This window comes from Magnolia sinica, chromosome 12, assembly GCF_029962835.1.
Source record: "Magnolia sinica isolate HGM2019 chromosome 12, MsV1, whole genome shotgun sequence".
Taxonomy (NCBI): Eukaryota; Viridiplantae; Streptophyta; class Magnoliopsida; order Magnoliales; family Magnoliaceae; genus Magnolia; species Magnolia sinica.
The window spans coordinates 60,619,136-60,642,460 of NC_080584.1; the positions used below are offsets into that span (position 1 = coordinate 60,619,136).

The window sequence follows — 23,325 nt, forward strand, 5'->3', positions numbered from 1 at the left end:
TCCTGATTGCCAATTGGGAGCATCTTCACTGCTGTACATTTGTTGAGACTTGGGAAGGCCTATAAATTCTAAAGAACTCCATCCTACTAAACAAATTGTTGATTGGTGAATTTTGATTGTCTGGATCGTTCGATTAGCAGACTGCCTTTACAGCAAAGGGTAACAGTCTTGAATGCTTGTGACTCCAAGCATCAAACCAGCCATATTAAGATCAAACCTATGAAGGTTGATCATACTATTTAACCATCAAAATTACAACGATCAGACAATTTAGAAGGGAACAATTGGTCCTTCAATGAAATCTTCATGCCTTGTGTTAAGAACTTTTCTTTGAATAGTGATAACAGTTTCGTGTTTCTTAGTAATGTGATGATGAACGAATAATATTAAAAAAATAAATTGGACCATCGATTTTATTGATTTGTATATAAGGACAGTACAATCAACAAAATTAAATTAAACTAAGTTCCACCAATGATATTGCTTTACCGAGAAATGCCAAAAATAACATACTCAGTTCCACTGAGTAGGCCAAAAAATAGTATTGTTGTTTAATCAAACAGGAGGCTCCACGTGTAGTGAACAGCCCGTATTCTATCAAACATGTGTGATTAAGAATAGTGTCGGGCGTGCCGGATTCATACTTGAATTAATTGAATGCTTGTGACCATAGGCACCAAACTAGCTGAATTAGGGAAAGATATGTGAAAGTTTATTTGATTGTTCAGCCACTGATGTTACAACAATCAGGTAATTTAGAAGGTGAGGGTTAGTCCTTCAATAGAACATTTTTACGTCGCGCCAAGGATTTTTATTTCAATGGTGATAGTGGTTTCAAGTTTCTCAGTAATGCGATGGACGAATAAAGTTTTTAAAAAAGGCTAGCTACTGATTTTATTGATTTGCATGTAAGTAAAGTACAATCAACGAAATCAAATTACAATCAACGAAATCAAATTAAACTAAGCAGAGAAAATAAAGAAGATTACCTATGACTGCCTGAGTTGACAGAACAACCAAGGTGTACAATATGCAAGACGTGATTGGTGTGATTCGGTGATGGAGGTCGTTGATATTTAATCTATTCAGATCTAAACTAAATGAAAGATTTCAAACTTGCGGCAGTGTGGTTGGATAGAAGTAGAATATTTAAGCTAAAATTAAGATAGGCAATGTTGCGCTACAAAGTGATTGATTGTGTAGGGTTGTCAATGGGCTGGGTCTGGGTAGGTCTCGGACTGGATTTTGAACTTTTGGGCTGGGCCGTCAGGCCTACCCTATTCAAAATTCTGAGTTTTCAGGCCCAAGCTAAGCCCATTGACACCCCTAATTGTGTGTGCAAGGGCCTAGATCTCTTCATCGACTACTGCTTATATAGATTTTTGAGAGGCAGTGGTCATGCGTGATACTCAACATTGTGAAAATTTTGGATGATTAGATGTGCAAATATCCTTACTATTCCGATAGAGCGATATCCATTGGAGGCTTTGCTAGAGAGCTTCCATTACTGGAATCTTTATTTTGCAAAGACTTGCTGTTGGTAAATTCTTTGGTTTGCTCCGTAGAGACTTGGTTTTGTTGGACTCTTTTATGGAACTCTTGCTTTGTAGAGAATTGCTTCCCAACATAAATAGTCTTTGGTTCTCGATATTCATCTTGACCACGTGTGCATGGCTTCCAGGTGGCACCTCCTGAACCATTTAATCTTGTCATGATCGCCCTGTGTAAACAATTTCCTGCAAGTACGGCTTATTGAGTACGTCCGAGCCATGCAAAAGATGGGCCACAGCATGGTGATTGCACAGGGTAAAAATAAAGCTGGTCCACTCATCAAGCAGGTTACACCATCAAAATCAGTGGACAGACTATCTGATCCAACATTCAAATGAATCCCACATAATGACTGGACCGACCCAATTGTGACAGCAGGTGATCTTCATAGCACTACACACCTTTTGCATAGCTTTTATGTCCTTCGCACTTAACACTTTGTTGGGAAAGATGGGACTATTTGTAAAAAGTCATCTATAATGATCATTCTAATCTTGCACACACCAGTTCTTCTGGGTGTCAGTATCTGCTGTGAGAGGCAGCCCCAAAACCATTACCTTTCACTGCCTGTACCTAGGCCAACTTCGAGTTCGGATCATCCCTACTGCCCAAAACAAGTGCATCCAAACAGCCCCCCCTCCCAAAATATGTTTTCAAATCCATCTTCTAAAAATCATAACAGATGAAGATTTTGAACCGAACCAGCCACCGGAATGAGTTGGGTTAGCTAGAAACTCTTTTTGGGAAAGAAACCGTTCAAACCATCTTTAGTCCAACTGGTCTCCACACCACAGTCAGGTGAATTAGCAGGTTCAACCTCTGTGCTCATAAATTTGAAAATTAGCCGTGGGGTTCTAACCCATGACTAAATTCATCCAAACCAAACCAGACTAACTGCACTACATGCAATATATTCACCTATTCCAAATCATTTATCTATTTATTTATCATGATCGGGATCATTTATCTATCTTGACAATAGTTCTAAAACTCACTAACTCAACTCGAAACTCAAGCTGAGACAACATGATGAGATTTCCAGCAATCTTTGACAAACTTGGTCACAACAAGCATGACAAGATTCATTGAGTTGGCTTGACAACATAGCTGAATTGACCAAACCAAACAAAAAAACAAAGGGTTCGAGGCTAGGTCCCGGTTTTCAAAATCTTGTTTAAACAGAACATTCCAACAGGAAGGAACAGAGAACCAAGCATCTACTCTTTACTTGTCCAAATGATACAATGGGGGCACACCTCAAAGGGCACAAAATTTCTGAAGGATACACAACCTCTACTTATTGCAGCCTGTTGCAACATACTCAACATATATTTATATTTATACATACAAAAAGAATGGCCAATTACATGGGCAGAAAATCTTAATTTCCAACTGTGTATGTTTGGCAACGATTAAATTTGAGTCCGTAACTGTGTTAATAACATCTGCATGCTTTCAAGCTTCTGATTGAGCTGTTTTATGTCTGCAAGCTGTATGGTAGATTCAGGACTACTGAATTCTGTAATGAGGGCCAAGCACTTGGCTTGTGATTCTGAAACTGTTGCCTCAAGGGATGCCACCGTCGACTCCAAGCTTTGGCTTGGACTCCCAAAAGCTGTGTTTGACCTTGGGGTGAACCCCATACTGCTGACGCTACTGCGTGTGCTGAGTTTCTCAGGTGTGAAGATTTTGTCTAAGCCCCCACTTCCTGCAATTCGTAAAATGGACTCGTAAAGAATTTATGCTCTTGAAATGATACTGTGAAGGGGTATGAAATCGTATAAAATCTTAAGACTATAACATAAGGATCCAGGCTAGGAGCTAATAAATTAGTTATTCAGTACTCAATCTTCGTTCATGTGGCACACATGTATGGGATCCAGATCACTATGGGCCCTGTCATGGATGGGAAGTAACCCTAAAATCACCATGAGATGTTCCAGAAAACCAAGGACGATGATGGTCATTGAATGTTGACTGTTGGTTCGACTTTTTTCATTTTTCTTTTTAATTTCAGAATGCCGGTTTGTAACCCTCAAAAGTAGGCCAATCTGTGAATAGGATTAGCCAACCAGTGTAATTTTTGGGGTACAACCATTCCAAGGTAGGGCCCAAAAGAAGAACCGTCTGGGTCTCTACATGTGTGCCACAATGATACACCCAATGAATGTTGAAGATTGGTTGGACTAGGACTTTATCAAAATGCACAATTTTGTAATCTCCAAACATCGGTCAATCAGTGGATATCCGACCAGAGATATTCTTGGGTACCGCTCATTAACAGTAGGACCCACCAAATGGGCAGTCTTGATCTCGTACACTCATGAGACATGAACAGAGAGTATGCTTGATAACTTAGACACCTGTACAGAGACTGTAATGAGGGACATATGATTCTTTTTTTAATGGTTTGAGTTTGTGGGTCAGCTATGGTACTTTTCCGGAGTTGATGAGTGGATGAAGGGTGGGTCCCTTGCAGCATAAAAGAACATTCTTTGGTAGATGCTCCCCTATGGTGTGATTTTGGGGAGAGGGGAGGGAAAGACTGATTCTGTGAAGTACACTGCCTTGTTGATTGTGGAGCAGATGCTTGCTTCTTCGTAGTTTAGGGGTTTCTCGTTTGTTGATGTTATGGGTAATATTTGGGAGGAAAACTTCCAGGGTTTTTTATGGGCTTGGAGCTCTTGTTTTGCTTGTGTTTTCCTTTTGAACCTTGGTCTACTATTTTAGCTGTTTGAAGTTTGTAATTGGGCTTGATTAAAAGATGTGAGTTGGTCACTTGCTTGGGCTGTTTCTCTGTATGTTTTTTTGCTTAGTTTTTAATATAATTTCGTTGCTATTTAAAAAAGACATTTAACACCACACAAAATCTCATTTAAAAAAGAAAGAAAAAAAAGAAAGAAAGAAAAGAAAAGCAGATTCTTATAATAAGCATGATAGGTTCCTCAACTTTTCCCCTCTTCTTCTTCTAATAAAATTGTGTTACCATTCAGAAAACAAAACAAAATAAGAAGAAGAAGGGGAAGAAAAGAAAAAGAAAAAGACAAGGCGAACTCCCCAGGGTTTGGAAAATTGGGCTAGAACACCTATAATAGTTCACCACCATTTTAAAAAAATGGTGGCAACTCATCTACCATGAACATGGGATAGTGGTATGGCGAGCCAAACCAATTTCTGATCGTACTCTGGATGGAGCATAACCTGAAAATCACATTGAGTAGATGACAGTATCCATCTGATTTTCGGCAGTGGATTTCAACAACTAACTATTTTACTTTTATCCATCGTCTTGATATCCACCAATTGGATGGTTATTGGATTGTTTGATTGGTGTGGTTTTCGAGATTGGTACATCTACAAGCTGCGCCGCAATTTGGATGGTCTAGATAGTCATACATGTGTGCACCATGTATGCAGGATGAGTAGCCACCATTTCTGAAATGGTAGTGAACCATAAACTAGACTCCTATCCCAAAAAGTACTGAACAATTGGTAGCAACAAAAGTCGTTTCCTACACAGACCTCTCTAGACATGTTCAGGAGACAACCTATCTAGGCACATTGTCCTGGACATAACATATCTAGATACATCTATCTTGGACAGGCCTGTATATTGTCCTATGTGCTATTTATTAGATGCCTTGGAATAAGTCCACCACAAGAGAAATTAATCAACAGCCAAGGCATAAGTACACCTTGAGAGAAATTAATCAACAGCCAAATTCTTTGTAAAATTTGGCTCTAGTGGTTGACACATGCTGGGTGTGTGATGATGGACAGTGGCACATGTGGTGTACAAGCACATTGGCCAATGTGGAACATGTGTGACGCTTGAAGATTGACAGGAGCACATGTCGCACGTGTGGGGTGCTTGAATATGGACAGTGGCACATGTGAAATGTGCCACATTTGCCCATTGGCACCATGGCAAATGTGGGGTGATCGAAGACTGATAGCAGTACATGTGACGCATGTGGGGTGCTTGAAATGGACGGGTGGCACACATGGCATATTCACACATTGGCACGTATCACATGTGAGGTACTTGTGTACTGAAAGAAGGTAAGGAAATGGTTTGGTGCAACTTTTTCGTAGTTCCTTGGAGACAAGGTTCTCCCAGCGCCAGCGGTCATATGTCGGACAGCCCTCTCTTCATTTATTTTATTTTATTTCTTATTTGTTTGCATTTGTGCCAAAAAGAGCTTAGACAAATAACGGCACCTACCAACAGTCACTGTCAAAGTTAGGCTCGTCCAGGACAGCTTTATTCACTAACAGACAGGCCTTCAAAGATCAGGTTGGTTCCAGAACCCCGCAGATTAACCGAGTCTAAGACTTGGAGCTAAAATCAAGCATCCTTAAATTGGAAAACAGATTTTAAAGTGGTTTAGATATTAAAACAAAAAAAGAAAAAAATGAAAAAAAAAGAAGGAAATAAAAACAACACTGTACTTCTAAAACAAAGGCATTTGTTTTGATTGGGTGTTCCCTCTTTATTTGAGTCCCCACTGAAAGACATGGATCCCATTGTTCCCACCAATCATTTCAGTGGGGACCAATTGATAATTCAGCAGTCCAGCAGACCAAAGCTGACCTATTTCATTTTGATATTAGCAATATTTGGTTAATTTGCAAGTAAAAGAATTTTTTCTATAAGCTGTAAAACATACCAAGGTTGCTGAGCTGATCTATGGTGGCCTGGCCGATGGATTCATCAAGTTTCAATACCCGCAGAATCCCAGCAGCAATTCTACCCATTGAGTCAACTTCAGAACTGCAGAGAATTGCAAGTTGTTCTAGTTCCTCCTTGGTTGCAACTGCCTCAATCTGCAAGCACAACTCAGTTAGGCTTGACTATTTAAGCTTCAGATGCCCTCACATAATAAGAGGAATTATACAATGCTCGCCCCTTTGCTTGGGCTTTCAGTTTGTACAAGTGGTGCCAATGATCAAGTGATTTAAAACAGTAGATATGATAGGCCCTGCTGAGGCTGGCCCATGTTGATGCATACTTATGTGGGCCATACTGCTGTACAGCACACCTAGCCCTTTCCTTCTACATGATATTATGTTAGAGTAGGATTTTGTCTCTTATTATTCATGTTGGAGTAGGTTTTTAGTTTAGGACTAATTGGGGATTTTTAATTTTGTTACTTAAGTATAAATTGGTCTTTTCAACTCTTATTAAATTAATATAAGGAAAATGGGGGATGTCTGGCCCTATGTCCCAAATTCTAGCCCTACCACCACCCACCCAAATGGACTTTTGGCCTTTTCTAGTTGAATGTGGACTGTTGCTGTCACCAATTGAAGAAGTTGGGGGCGGGGGGGGGGGGGGGTGGGCGCCATAATGTCAATGGTTTAGATACTGAACCGCATGGACCCCACTTGTACATGTATATGTTCTCAGGTGAGCATTGCATTATTCATAACTCAAAACAAAAGCAAAGTGGAATAACAAAGTTGGGAGATTGTTACCGGCTGTGTAACTGAAAACTTCACATTTTCAACCACCCATTTAACAATCTCAATATCTTCGTCCTCGGATATCACCATGCGGGCTTCAAGGTTTACCCCTCCACAGTTTCCAGGAGCACTTTTGGTCCATTCTGTGTCTTTCTTGGTGTGATCGACTTCCATCAAAGAAACACCAGCTTGAAGGATGTCATTCCTGGATTGAGGCTTCATGGCCTGCAAGCCCTCCACACTCACCTGCAACCATTACCAAATAGCATTCCTGTTACTACACAAATAATCAACAAAGAGCCTATAAAAAACTGACCAATTTATGCATTCTAATCAATTCAGGAATTCATCTTTGACGGTTTTGCCATCTTTAAAGTACATTGAATTGAATAATTCAGTGGCTAAGATTTTCTTTGATAAGTGACAGGAAAATTCTATCAAGGGCATGTTTGAATACATGGATTCCAAGGGAAAGAAAAAGGAAAAAAAAAAAAAGAAAGAAAAGAAAAGAAAGAAAACAGTAACAATCATCCAATGATTATTTCCAAAACATGGATTTCAATTTTAGGGTTCTTGTTTGCAAAACAAGTGGAATTCTTATTTCCTCTCTGGTAGAGACTCTGTAGAGTGTGTGAGTGATCCAGGGTTCAATCCCTGGTAGTGTTACCTTTCAAAAACAGTAGTGACCTAGTTTTTTGTGCCATGGAATCCAAACAATGGAAAAGTGTAACAGTTCCTTGTGGAACCCATCCTTTTCTTTGCTATCCAAACATCTCAAAAGTGTCATTTCAAAGGAAACCCTTTTCCTTTTCCATTTCACTTAATATCCAAACATGCCCTAAGAGGGCAACAAGAAAGATAATGCCAAGATCTGCTTTGGAAAAAAACACAGAAAATACATTGAGGTGAGGCCATAAATCCCCAATACAATGATCTGCAAATAGGCAGATTTCCATGAGAAGCTCTTCAATGCAATTCACAGCTCTGCAACATGGTCAAATAAAATATTTAACCAAGTTCACAGTATGCAAATCATTGATTAGACCGTATCACTAAAGAGATGTTCCCCAGAAACATGTTCTTGGAAATGTTTTGTTATATGTAGTAATTATGCTTGATTGTTTAAGGAAAAAGAAAACGAGTGATATGGGCTTGGTCTGAGCTTCTATTCAAGCCCAATGAGAAAACATGCCAGGCCCAGACCTAGTTTCAAACCCAACAGACAAATGAGGCAGTCTTCGGTTCAGCCTTGATAGCTAATTCATCGAGGTCAGGCTTGAGCCTGAGTACAAGACCACTGATGACTGTCACCAGTAGGGCCTGGGCCTGATTTAAGGCCTGCATGCCAGAACTAATTTCAGGCCTGAAAAAAAATAAAAGGAATAAATGAGCCAGGCACCTTGAATTTTCTGTATTTGTGCATGTAGATAATCTATTTTCTGGCCTCCATAAATTAAAGAACATCTAATATCATGTATGCTATGAAGAGAGAATCTAAATGCTCACTGTGACTACTTCGACCGGATACTTGTGTGTCATGGACAGTATTCTCGAGCTATTAACACTGTGCTTTGGACTACTTTTTGCCTTCACTTGTAAACAGTGGAATGCCGTATGCCAACATCTTGCTTCCCTACTGATATCTTCACGGTTGTAAGACCACCATCCCACTGTCATCTCATCTGTGCCTTCAAGGGCAAATAACCAATCTTTCAGTTCTACGGATATGTCAACATCATCAGGCCTCCCCAACTCCAAAAACCCACCACTATCCACATCTTCAGAACTTTCATCTGAGATCAGAAATAATAGCCACCAAAATTATTAGAAAGAAAAAAGCTAACACGAAATCAATGAGAAAACAAGAAATTATGCAGAAACGGGAAGTTACTGTTTCTCATGAAACGGTAGGATTATTTCCAAAAGAACAAAATCGTTCATGTATCTTTGCCAAACGATAAAATTTCTTGTGGAAAGTATTATCTGCAGTGTGCATAGAGAATTAATGCACATCTCCAATGGTCTGACTGTAATGCGGGGGCATTATAGCACCGGGCTCAAGTGGGGTCGGGGTGGGTGGCCCGCATAACCCTTGCATTTGGGGCCCGTGGAGGCGGGTGGCTCATGTGAGGTAGAGCCCATAGATTTGGGGCCCACGAGGAAGTTTCGGCAAAGGACCTAACCCATGGATTTGGGGCCTGGGCTATGAGATCAAAGGATTAATTCGCCATGCTCTAACAGTTCGAGCTTTTAGAGCAAGTGGTTAATTGTCCTACATCAAATTGGTATCAAAGCCAAAGGTCTCATGTTTGAGACTCCTCACCAGAGGTGATTAATGCCGGGGCATTTTCACACCGGGCTCGAGTGGGGTGGCCTTTGGGATGCAGGAGCACACTCGGGGTGGGTGGCCCGCATAACCCATGGATTTGGGACCGTAGAGGCGGGTGACTCGTGTGAGGCAGAGCCCATGGATTTGGGGGCCCACGAGAGGACGAAACCCATGGGTTTGGAGTCCATGAGAGGACGGAACCCATGGATTTGGGGCCTGGGCTATGAGATAAAGGGATTAATTCGCCATGCTCTAACAGTTCAAGCTTTTAGAACAAGTGGTTAATTGTCCTGCATTAGACTGTGATGGTCCGGATTCATAATGCATTCTACAATGGGATTTTTAAATGGCGTTTTGAAATACTTTTTGGATTCATCATCATAATCATCATCAGCATCTAAGCCTTATAGCAAAATATCACAAATCATGTTCTGGCATTCCCACTCTATCAACAACCAACTTTTGGATTCACTCCCGTCGTATTTTGATGGTAGAAGATATGTATGCCCCAAATCTTGGTGTGGGTGCAAAATGTGTTTTAAGCTGTGCCCTTTTATTTCTATGAAGTAAAAAATCTAAGCTGAATATGCAGATATAGATTTGAATAAAAAATCCACGTAAGCACACAAGTATACTTCCACACATGCATAAAAATAGAAATAACAACAGTAACATGTTATGCAATACCAAAATGTTACCAAGGAATACCACTTATTAACATGGATTCATAGAATCATGACTGACCAGAGGACATTTCTCCTAATATTGAAGTATTTGAGGCAGTGAAGATGTTCAGCAGGAGAATATAATGCTTTCATTAACTGGGAGATGGAGCTAGCTACCAAGATATATGTAAAGGACATAATTTGTCAAAATAACAGAGATGTCCATGCAAATCTCATTTGTGCAGACAAAGCTGCTGATATTTGCATGGGTGTTTTGCAATTCTCAAATATTTAAAGCTTTTAGCAAATTCAAGAACAACAAGCTAGTGACTTTTTCATATTAAAGCTTCAAGGGTACTCATCATTTGGAAAATATCAGCAAATATTAGGAGATTATATGTAAAATTCAGAAATTTATGGTTCCATACTCTCTTCGTCATCAACCTCAACAAGAGTTGATGCTCTCAGTAGCTTTGACAGTGGCCCAGAAGATAAATTCTTCAATCCTTTCGATAGGCCCTCCCCAGGACCACCATCAGGCCCCAGTATACCGAAACGATGCAGCAGAGCTTCTGTATAATTCATCCCACCACCAAGACGTATGCCTGCTACCTTGGCTGACACACTCAAGCTGTGGCACTCCATATCTTGTGAATGGTAAGGCATCACATGCACAATGCTGATCTCTAGAAATGGAAACGGTGCGGCAATGCCATTTAGCTGATGTTTCTTTCTGTTATCAATCCAAAAAACTGCTCTCATCTGTGGATATCCATTCCCTGCCACGAAAAAACCATTTTCAGTAGGTTGCCCAGTACCGTTCTCATGCAGTGGTATCTCATCTGCATCCACACAGTCCACCCGAACACTCTCCCAACGCAAGCTGGATGAGACTGCTATAGCGCCACCTAAGGTCTGATGAGTGACTTTGACAAACAGATCATCTCCACCAAATTGAACTAAAGGCATTCCTTGAATATTCACAGAAGAAGTCTCTAGAAAATTAAGCTGGAGGTCATTTACTGCTAAAGTGACTGCTGTGTCGCTTGGAACCTTTTCCATTATCCTTCCACCCAGGGGTTCTCTACTTCTCGGTTGGTCGCTCTTTTGGATTTTTGCTACTTTTTCACCAACTTTACCAAAGTAGGTGTAGAGATCCAAAACAAAGAACAGCTGCTCGACGGAAGTGTTTGACAGGTATTGCTGGCAAGAAACTCCTATTCTGACGATACCTCCTGGAGGGGGGATGCTGATCAGTGGACCACCGTCTGCAGTTGCCATGGCTGCCTCAAAGCAGGCTTCTTGCAGTTCGACACATTTCCACAAACCGGCAGACCAGTCAGGAGAAGTTTTATGTTCTGTTACACCACCGCATGTTTCAAGAGACAGACTAAGATGAGAAGCTCGAGTGGTCCATTTCATCTGGCTGGCATCAACTGGCTGACCTTCCCAGAGACAGAAGCAAGCGGCATCTTTGTCCAGGTTCAATAGCCTGAATTTTATTTTTGGGGACTTCGAGAAGAATAGGTCCTCGACATGAAGCCTTGCACCAGCAAAGGAGCTCTGGAATGGGTTGTCGCCATTGCCAGCACGATTATCTGATTTTCGTATATCCAAAGGAACCGTGAGATCAAACTCTTTAAGAGTGAATACAAGGGAGTTTATTGAGAAATCTGGCAAAACAGCACCACGATTGACCACAACTCCATCGGCTAAGAAGGAAGAGATCCTCAAACAAGTTTCCTCCTGAAGACTAATCTATGGAAAAGAATGGAACACAAAAGAGTTAGGGACATGGGATCTTTTTTCTTTTTTTCTTTTTTCTTCCAAGAAAGGATCTGCTGCTATCCTTTACATCTACATTGTCATCAAGCACTATCGCCTGATGTGTGGCACACATGTACATGATCTGGACCACTCATCTGTTGGGCCCTGCCAATGGACAGACCGCACCCCAAAATATCACATCAGTCAGACGATCCTAGACACCAGACGTAGGATTTTTTTTTCCCAATGATTACAGATAGATGGTTCGATAAACATCCCAATGAGGAAAAAAAACCTCCAATCAGAAGTTAAGATTATCCAACATTTTGATTATTGGCTTATGGCCAATCGACAGTAGGACTGACAGAAACAGTCCAGATGTCATACATGTTACAAAATCAACAGTGATGGATTGCTTGAAAACAAAAATAGATATAGGTGTTCTGCACCAGATCTCTTCCCTTTTCTGGTGAAGAAATATAGTTTGATGTACCATAAGAGGCTGGCAGTCGATGACTGTCTGTGAATCAAAAGAAGGGGGAGCAGGTGAAGGCTTGATCTGGAGAGAATGGAGGCAAACTAGAGGGACACCGATGTTGAATTGCCACTGATGGTCTCCTAATGGATAGATTGGAGGACAAAAATCCTTAGCTGCATGCATATCAAACCACATGAACAAATCAGCTTCCAAATGAATAAAAAACCATCTACAATCAATAGTAGCATCTTATGTAAAATAATCACAGTGACATTTGAAGCAAAAGAAAGATAGATAAGAAATACCAAACTCCGGAACATGCAGAGTGTCCTTTGTAATGGCCTGCATGGATGGTTGCACCAAGGTGCATGGAGGATGCGAAAAAGTGTCCCTGCATTCCAACCAACCACCAAGTAACCAACTAAGTTCCTACTATCTGAAAATGTAGTAGAAGAACCATTCAAGAAAGCTCAAAAGACAAATTTTAAGTCAATATGTTGCCAAGTATGAAATATACATTTTAGCATTTTATCTTCAACAAATAAAAGAAAAGTGTACAATAGGTATTCCGGGACTATATCATTAATCAAGGGCAATGTGTCTTACCAAATTTGATAACGACCAAGATTATTAATTTATTAAGGTCATGAAGAGCCAATATTGAACATTTTAAGGCAACAAATCAAGAACTAGTTATTTACTGCAACTGGAACTGGTTGCAACCCATTGATCAATGGATTACTATATGGTTTCATCAAAATCTATTAAAACAAAACACACAAATAGTAAATATTTTGTCAAAAGTAAGGTTCTTAATATCCGTTTTTGGGGGTGTATCAAAATCCCAAAAAGCCGATACATATGGCCATAACAGCTCCATATCAGCTGGAAAAAAAATTTGGCTAGAAAGAAAAAGAATATATATATATATATATATATATATATAAAAGGAAAACAGGAAAATGTAAAACACCATAATCTTTAAAATTAAAAAAAAAAAAAGTCGTCATCATCATCATTAGAGCCTTATACCAACTACTTGGGGTTGGTTGCACAAATCATATTCCGCCATTCCACTTCATCAAGAGCCATATCCTTAGTTAAACATAGGCCATCAAGTCTTTTCTTACCCCCTCCATGTCCTTTCAGGCCTTCCCTTACCCTTTTCGAGCCTTCAACTTGAACCCACTCCTAAATGGTGCAGTTCTTGGTCTCCATTGAAAATGGCCAAACTGTCCAAGTCTGCTTCATCTAATTACCGATTGGCACTACTCCTAAGTTCCCATGAATGCATTCCTTTCTAATTCTATCCTTCCTGGCCTTGCCACTCATCCATCTCAACATCCTCATTCCAGCTATAAGCCTATACTCATCCTATGAACATGTTGTTCCTTGACAGCCCAACAATTTGTACAATAAAGCATGGCTGGTCCTATAGCAATCCTATAAAGTTTTCCCTCCAGTTTGATTGGTATGCTATGATCACATAAAACTCGATAGGCACATCTCCATTTTTTTTTTTTTTTTTTTAAAGCATGTATTCAATCGTATTCGGACTATTCTTTGACAAGAATGTTGCCTGTCAGCCTGACCCGCTAGAAGTCGGTCAAATAGGCCATAATCATACACACATCAAGCAGGATTTTGTGGATTATGGCCCCTTACATTAGACAGCAACAAGAAGATGAATATTGAAAAAAAAAAAACAAAAAAAAACATGATGGTTTTCACCGTTTTCTGTTTTCCAGAACGATCCATTCAGTTCAATTCATCAAAATTTTTTTTTTTTTTTTTGGGAACAGGAGTAAGTTTATTAAAAAGAAGCCAAAAAGGCAGAAACAACAACTACATCACAACCATTATGAAGCAATTGCTCCCCCAAAATAGGCCAAAATGTAGTCTACAATGACTTTGTAAGCTTCCTTTGGGGTTGAAATGAAGAAAAAAAGTGTAAAAAACTGAGAGAACATTGGGGGAAAAAACAAACAAACAAAAGGGAGCCTTTATCGTCATTGGCTGATATGAGTATGATATTAGATCTATTCCACCCTTGCATGAATAAGCACACGAATTTTCAATATTTACAAAGTAGAAAAATTAATGAAGAATTGTTGACACATCAAATTGGAAAAGCTAAGGTGCGAGTTCTTCTGGAGAGGGGCATAAGTTCCACCTTCACAAGTGGGAAGAGGTTTGCAAACCGATTCATGAAAGTGGAGTGGGGATAAAGGTGTTGGGTTACGAATGAGGCTTTGTTGGGAAAGTGGTAATAGAGATTTTTCTCTAGAGCTGTACACGAACCAAGATAGCTCAAAAAGCTCACTCGGCTTAGCTCGATCTAGCTCGGCTTGAATGGTGACTCGATGCGAGTCAAGCTTCATATGACCTAGTTCGTTTAAAAAGAGCCGAGGTCGAGTAGAGTGGACCTTGAGTCGGCTCGGCTCAATTCCAAGCTTGGTTAACTTGAGCTCGGCTTGAATATAAATATAAATACACACACACACACACAAAAAACCTACCCTACCGTACCGTTCCCATCCCTTTCTTTACTTTTCCCTATACAAACCCAACCCGTTGTGCCTGCCCGAGCCTCTCTCTCTCTCTCTCTCTCTCTCTCTCGCCCGAGCTCCACTCTCCCAATCTCTCTCTCCTTCCCCTCCCCACTTGCTCAAGCTCGACTCAGCGTCGTAGTCGCATTGCCCGCACCCACTAGACTCACTCACTCTCTCTCTCTCTCTCTCTCTCTCTCTCAACAACAAGGTACCTCTAAATCTAATCTTTGATTATTTTTTTTAAAAATTATTTATGTAATTGTTTAAAAATAGGAAAACCCCTAATCCCAAAATTGAGATTTGAAGTTTTGAATATATGATTTGTAAATTGAAAGGTTTAGGGGTCGAGAACTCGAATGGTAAGCTCGAGTGCATCGAGTGCAAGCTCGAGCTCAAGGAGAACACGGACGAGTCAACCTAAGCTCTAGTGGTAAGCTCGGGGAGAGCATAGACGAGTTAAGCCAAGCTTAGCCCACCTTAACTCGACTAAGCTCAATGTACAACCCTATTTTTCTCTAAAGAGGGTCGGTTATGGTGAGAGATCATTGCTTATAAATATGGAACAAACAAGGTATTCTGTAATAGTAATAGTGGCCATAACGACCACCACCATTACCTTTACAATATAGGTCGTAAAGGCTGTTACGACCCTCATAATGATCGTTATGGTCTCTCTATTTTTTTCTTTCTTTTTTTTTTTTTAAAATTATTATTGAAAGAAAAAACTTGAAAATCTTATATTTGCCTTGTAACATTGAAAAGAAAATATCCAAAAAACTAGTATTTGTCCTGTAATAGACCATGATGACCTTTATAGGGGGTGTAACGGACTGTTAACGATAGTTACGAGTCATTTTTTCCCATAGCGGTTGCTACGGCCGTTACAATCCCATAACGTATAATAGTTGCCACTATTACCTTTACGTAGCATCATCTATGGCACACCATACGTGTAATGGTTGCCACTGTTACCTTTACGTAACAACTTTTATGGCACACCGAGGCAAAATCATCACTTTATCGAGCTTCGGCATTTGGAAGGTCGTTGTATCTATTAGAAATACATTCAAGGTTTGGTTTTTCTATCTTAGCGACAAAACGCATGTTCGTTTTTGGGAAGACTCATGGTGTGGGGACAAGCCTTTGGAGGTCAATTTTCCTTCTTTGGCAAGACTAGCACCATATAAAAACACCTCTAGCCAATTGCTTTTCCTTTATTGGAGCCACAAGTGTTTGGTGCTCTCCATGTCGTAGGGATCTATCGGACAAGGAGGCGTGTGACTTTGGAAGATTTTTGGGGCAGCTGCAGAACATTCATACTTCTTCGACTTCTAAGGCTCTCTAGTTTGGAGTGCTTCTTCATCGGGGAAGTTCATGGTTAAATCATTCTACCCTCTGATCCGAAAATCATCGTCTCTCCCAAGTTAGGAATTTTTTCATGGGTTTTGGTTATATGGAGCTCCAACAAAGATGACAACATTTACATGGTTGGTTGGGAGGAAGAGAGTGTTAACCATAGACAACCTCCAAAAAAGATTCCTGGTCCTCCCCAACATGTCTCATGCTTAGATGCAGAATTGATAGAACATTTGTTCATTCATTGCCCTTTTGCAAAGCAGGTGTGGATCGAGGTTATGACCATATTTTAAGCTAATTGGGTCATGCCTTCATTAGTAGTTCTTCTGTAGGCGTGGCATGGTGGGATTCGAGCTAAGGAGTAATTAGTCATTTGACTTTTTTTTATTTTACAACATAGGGTGTCCCCGCCCCATTTAAGGCGAGACTATTTCCTGCGGATGCACACAATCATCTGCAACCATGTGCATTGGGTAATGCCGGGGAGGGGAGTCGAACACACACCCGTAGGGAGCATTGGGTGTACTCACAACCACGTGCATCAGGTAATGCTGGGGAGGGCAGTCGAACCATGCCTGTAGGGAGCATCGGGTGTACCCGCAACCACGTGCATCCGGTAATGCCACCCATTTGGCATATGTTGTTGTTAGCAATTCTATTGAATAGTTGAGTTGAACGGAATAAGGTGTTTAAAGGACAAAAAAGGTCCTTGGGAAGAGGTGGTTTGGAGGCCTAAATGGGATGTGCTAAAATGGGTGTCTGGGACAAAGAAAATAGAAGATTGCAAAAATTTATCTTTGCTCAGGTGGTAATGTTTTTAGGCTATATTATGTTCCACTTCAACTTTTGTCGTAGTGTTTTATCAATAAAAAATCATTATCCTTGAGAAAAAAGATGGACATACGATAGTCGAGATCTTGTGGCACATCTATTAGGTCAGCATGGGATTATGATCAAAAGTGGATGCCACTGGTCAGGAGGGATTGGGTTAATTTGGGTGCAGAGATGAGGCGTGTATATTGACTTTTGTTGGGATAACACATACTAAAGTCTATAGTGCTGAGGTACACCATAACTGATGTCCCCTTTAAAACAAAGATTCCTTATAAATAGATCCAATCTTGAGGGGGATGGAGCAAGAGAGAGTCTTAGATATCCCCACCCTAAGGACATCTAGTAGAGATGGAGAGAAAAGAAGAAGAAGAAGAAGAAGAAGAGAGACATCTCTCTCCTCCATCACAAGGCCACACGGGGGGCCCACCTTGGGTGCCTCTCAAGTGCACACACCTAGAGCTACCTTGAATGTGTAGCCGCTCATTGGTCTCCTCTTTTTTGGAATAGATCATGACGAGACTTCCAACGTTGGAAGATCAAAATCAACTTTTCTACACGGGATCAATGGACAACAAATTCAAGGTAAGATCTTAATCTTTGATTTGTTTCTTTTCTAAGGATTTGATAATATCGACACGGAGATCCTAAGGCTAACATTTGGAATTTTGAAAAGTTTTATGTTTCCGCATCTTTTAAAATTCACCAACAATGTGTGGGTCGAGCCAATGTCCACCCAAGCCTGACTCATTTAAACGGTCCATCTAATCTAATCCATGCCTAACTCAAACCCGGTAAACTCAACTTGGACCCTTCTTTTTTAGCATGTCAGGTAAATTGGTGTATGAGTCAACCCAACCCATTGCCATTTCTACACATAACCAATTGAGATTTGCCACTGCATCCCCGCTTGGAGGCTTGAAAAGGCTAAAACCTAAGCCTGGCATTGCTCACAAAAGGTAAAATGGCCAAAAGAATCCACCCGAAATATCCAATCGCAAACCAATTGTGCATGAAGAGGTTATTAACCATCTCCTAGTTACTAAGGCACATAATTAGGGTGTTACATCAAGCCGAGTCAAGTCGAGTTGGGCCAAGCTTGTCTTGACTCGTCCGTGCTCTCCTTGAGCTCGAGCTTACCATTGGAGCTTGGCTTGATTTGTCTGTCCTCCCCTTGAGCTTGAGCTCGCCATCGAGCTTACTATTCGAGCTCCCAGCCCCAACCTGACCCAACCCGATCCCCAAACCGTTCAATTTGCAAATCATAGATTCAAAACCCAAAATCTCAATTTTAAAATATGAGAATTTTCTATTTTCAAACAATTACATAAAAAAATAAATCAAATATTAGATTTAGAGGTACCTTGTTGTTGAGAGAGAGAGAGAGAGAGAGAGAGAGAGAGAGAGAGAGGAGCTCAGGCGGGCACAACAGGTTGGGTTTGTAAAGCAAAAGTTTTGATATATATATATATATATATATATATATATATATATTCGAGCCAAGTTGAGCTCGAGTTAACCAAGCTTGGAGTCGAGCAGAGTCAAGCTCTACTATACTCGACCTCGACTCATTTTCAAACGAGTTGGGTCATATGAAGCTTGGCTCACCTCGAGTCGCCGTTCAAGCAAGTTCAAACTGAGGTAAATCAAGCCAAGCTGAGAGAGCTTTTTGAGCTAGCTTGGCTCATGCACAGCTCTACACACAATGCATCCATTCATGACATGCATGCCCCTATTGTTGTGGTGGTCAATAGTCAATGCCTAATCTCTTTCAACAAGACAACTAAACACCACTACTCTAGGAGGACCCTGATAAAAACAACCTTTGCCAATTTCAAATCTCATTCACCAAGGCTGTCAATGGGCTGGGTAGTCCCAATGGGACTTCGGGCTTGGCCCGTTTTGGGCCAGGTTTGGGGTGGTGTATCAGGCCCGGCAGTCGGGCTCGAGCTTAAATCAGGAGCCCGATTGGCCAGACTTGGGCTTAGCACCTCAAAAGCCCATAAACCTGACCTGACCCAATAGGTCTTTCTAAACCTAATTTTCCCCCGTTTCTTTCATTTCTCCCTCTCTCTCACACATGAGGCACACCAAAATATTATTTATCCATAGAGATATTTAAGGCTCCGGCGGACTTGGGTCAAGCTTTGTGTAAATGTCCCGGGCCGGACTATTTCAGCCCGTCACAACCTGGGCTGGATTTGGGCTTAGGTTCAAAATTGCAGGCCGGGCTTGGACAGAGCTTAGCCTGGCCCATTGACAGCCCTACATTCATCCCTTTCAAAAGGATATGGCCAATTGCTTTGGATGTCTTGCACTTTGAAATAGTTTTCCATATGGACTCATCACCCCTAATCAGCAGACTAATGACCCGACCTCTCTTTGTAACAATAATTGTTTGCAATAACTCTTCTCCATAAAGACCCTTGTCCACGACCATTTACAAAGAAACACCCAACTTCCTCACTTAGTTCTCCCTATTCTTGTCCAACCTTCTGCCTTTGATATATCATATATGGAAACCATACCATCTAATGATTTTCAACTTTTCAGCACATTGCCACATACACAATGTTCATATGAAAGTCCATGCCATCCTCATTCACTCATTTCCTAGTTTCAACTTTTCAGCACATACACAATGTTCATCTGAAAGTTCATGCAAACCTTGTTCATTCATTTCCCATTATCGTAAAAGGTGACAACAAAAGCCTTAATTCATAATATAATGAGTTGTTTCGGTTTCATGGGGATGGATAAGAATGTGCTTGGCACAACACAACTTAGTAAAATTTTATTGCATCCCCCAGAAAATTTGTAGACACTAATCCCTTCTTTGAGGCAATCAGTTCACAAGATCAGTCAACCTGGCCAGAAAACTTATGCAGAACCTACGCGTCATATGCCACCAAGTTAAAATTTTATCATGTTCCCCGAAAGTTCATAGATTTTTTAAAAGGTAACGAAACTTTTATGAAGAAAAACTGCTCGAGAAAACCTCAGGCAGTAACAACAACTACAACCGAAACTTGGAAATTAAATTACAAGCATCAACAGCCTTTAAACAAAAGGCCCATTCAGCCATTCAAACACATCCCACTTAAGCCTTCACACCACCTCTAGCACCAACACACTCAAGTTCCGGAAATACCGATTGCTCCTCTGCACCCAAGGCCCATAACACTGCCATAAGAATCAGCCGCCACAACATCCTGCCCTCTTTTCCTACCCCACCCCATGCCAAGCCAATAAGAGGACTTCAATTGCCCTGACATCACCCATGTGGTTTTAAAGAAATTGAGGAAGCTATCCCACATTCTGACCAAACTGGCAATGAATGAAAATGTGATTAACTGACCCCGCATTATTCATGCACATTAAGCAGACATTGGGAAGCACCATCGATCTTCTTTGAAGGTTATCCATTGTGAGTGCCACATTCCTACCCGCCAACTACACAAATGTTGCTACTTTTTTTTTTTGTGCGTGCTCCATTCCTACCCGCCAACTACACAAATGTTGCTACTTTGGGAGGGGCACCATAGAAAAGGAGACCCAACTTATTACATCTAGATGCAATCAATTCTGAAAATGAGTCAATGATCCAGCCTGAAAATTTAATACAACAAATGTCATATGTGACCAAATATAACTTGCGATAATGTGTACAAGAGGGCTAAATTAATGATCATACATGAAGCTAGAGGAACTATGGTTTACTAACTATTTATTCCTTGTTTAGAGCAATATTCTGAAAAACAAAATTGGACCATAAATTGCAATATTGGTTAAATCATATCAAATTGGTAAACATATTGTAAATTGTATGATTTATTCAAATTACAATAGATTTTTTTTGAAAGGTAGCGGAACTTTTATTAAAGAGGAGCAACAAAAGGGCTCAAGGGATTTTTAAAAAAAAAAAAAGGCCATACAACAAAGACCAATCACTTTGGTCAAAGTCCATAGAACAGGAGACCCAACTTTTTACATCTAGCTTTGCTCTCTTATAGACTTCCAGCTCCAATCCACTTTTGTTTCGGAAACTCCAATTATTCCTCTCCCCCTAAATGGCCCAGATTACAACCATTAAAAGTAGCCTCCATATTCTTTTTTTCCCAACCCCTCCCCCATGCCAAGCAAAGAAAAGGCCACAATAGAATATTTTAAAAGAAAATTATGAAAAATCCAGAAAAAAAAAAATCAGTCATATTAATTAAATATCCATTTCCAACTTGCATCCATTACATAAGTAGAAACTAATTTACTTATTGAGTGATGAGTTTAGGAGTAGATCCACCCACATAAATGGAGTTAAAAACAAAAACAAAAAGGCAAGTTCACAATGAAGGAAACATCTTGATGTGTGGATGAGCATAAGTTATGATAACATCATTGTTGTCATCCTCCTTAAGCGGCATTGTCTCATTTTGTTATTGGAGTACGTGCGACTGTTGCAAGTTAACTCCTCTCACCATTTTCTTTATGCCAAAAGGTAAATATAATGAGATAAATGACATAATAGAAGGATATGGCTTTCTACAGGATTGCAAACTTCAATCATTGCCATCAAAATTCTCGAAAGATAGTCAAAGTGACCCTTTGGCTTAAATGAACATCAATACAGCTTAAGCGGCATTAAATCTCATTTCATTATTGGAGTATTTGGTAGTGCGACGATTGCAAGTAATTTCATAAATGAACATCAATCTTATCATATATGGTATCATCATTTTTATCATCCTCCTTGCTTAAGTGGCATTAAGTCTCATTTTGTTATTGGAGTACTTATTGGTGCGACGGTTGCAACTTGCAAGTGATGTTAACTTCTGTCAAGCCAAAAGGTGAAGACAATGCGACAGATAAAATAATACAAGGATATGGCTTTCCACGGAATTACAAACTTCAAATATTGCCATCAAACTTATCAAAACATACGTTGAGGTGACCCTTGAGATTTCTTCCTTTCATTGTTTCGTGTTCAGAAAATTTCTGAACTAAAAAATCCCACGATAAGCACAAAATGCAAGTGAGAAAGATGTTATTTGACACTCAAAAGACCAAAGATTACTTTAGAAAGAAAAGCAAAAAAATAAAAGTCTAATTACTTTAGCCATGGTTCAGCCCACAACCATGATCGTTGTTTACTTTTTCTTCGCTGATAGAGAATGAAAATGGTTGGAAAAGCAAGAAACAAAGATGGGGACTAACTCACAAGTCACAACCATTACCACTGTTTATTCATTGAATCATTAGATTTGTGTGAAATCATAAGATTCAAATCATGAATTGAAAGATTTAGCCAAAATTTGTTAGATTCAATTAAGAATCCAGAGGGATTAGAACATAAGAGTGAAATGGTCTTCCATATGATTTGATTTGAATCATAAGAAATCGTAAGATTTTAATAACCATGATGGTATAGAGAATTCTCTCAAGCCCATTTGAGAGCCTTATTCATCTTGGCTTATGGAATATTATTGCAAAGAGTACAAGCCCAATTTTTTCAATCAAGGATGCATCTAAGACCTGTTCTTTTGTTGATATGAAAATTCATTAAAGAAAAAGGTTATAGCACTACATCCATCGTGATTGTGATAAGAGGAACCAATAGAGAATATCAATGCAATATCCCTTTTCCTTGGGAGTCTGCAGAAGGTCTAATCTCATTTACAATGAAAGGGAATCTCCAAGGTTCGAAAGCTTAACCTCAAACCCCAATATATAAAAAATTTGGTTTCAATTTCCACTTTGGTAGTCTCCTTCTCCAAAGGGACCAGAGAATAGGAGCTTGATTTTATTCCTTATTGACAGTCTTGTTAGGTATTAGACCAGCAGTGCTTTATTGCGCAGAATGTTGGGCACTTAAGGAACTCTAACTGAAATGAGGATGCTGAGATGGATAAGTGGCAAGACAAGGGAAGGATAGAATTAGAAATGAATGCATTCGATGGAACTTGGGAGTAACACCAGTAGGTAATAAGATGAGGAAAAGTAGATTTAGATGGTTTGGTAATGTGCAATGGTGACCAAGAACTACACCGGTTAGCAAGGAGTGAGTCGGTTCAAGTTGAAGGCTCTACAAGGGCAAGGGGAAGGCCCAAAAGGATGTGGGTGGAAGTAGTACGAAAAGACCTGATGACCTCTGGTTTAACAGAGGAATGGCGTAAAAGGATTCATGTAGCTGACTGCAATAAGTTGGTATAAGGCTTAGAAGATGATCATGATTGACAGATTTCTTAGATATCAATTTTGCTTGCAATTGCATACTTACATCCATTCCTGAAATGTGGTATCAGAATGTTCTAGGTAACTTGCATCCATCCATCC

At 40.1% G+C, this 23,325-nt stretch overlaps 1 protein-coding gene across 1 annotated transcript in view; it reads right to left on the reverse strand.

Annotated features, from left to right (window-relative positions):
• Window positions 1–2,757: 2,757 nt before the first annotated feature.
• The window catches only part of LOC131221470 (uncharacterized), a 46,850-nt gene continuing 26,282 nt past the window's right edge, over window positions 2,758–23,325 (reverse strand). The window contains exons 14-20 of the mRNA XM_058216731.1: window positions 12,562–12,647; window positions 12,272–12,429; window positions 10,440–11,769; window positions 8,524–8,810; window positions 7,030–7,263; window positions 6,222–6,378; window positions 2,758–3,259 (exon numbers count right to left, since the gene is read on the reverse strand). Of these exons, the coding sequence (XP_058072714.1) occupies window positions 2,964–3,259; window positions 6,222–6,378; window positions 7,030–7,263; window positions 8,524–8,810; window positions 10,440–11,769; window positions 12,272–12,429; window positions 12,562–12,647 (2,548 nt within the window). The 3' untranslated portion in view covers window positions 2,758–2,963. The remainder of the gene's footprint in view (window positions 3,260–6,221; window positions 6,379–7,029; window positions 7,264–8,523; window positions 8,811–10,439; window positions 11,770–12,271; window positions 12,430–12,561; window positions 12,648–23,325) is intronic.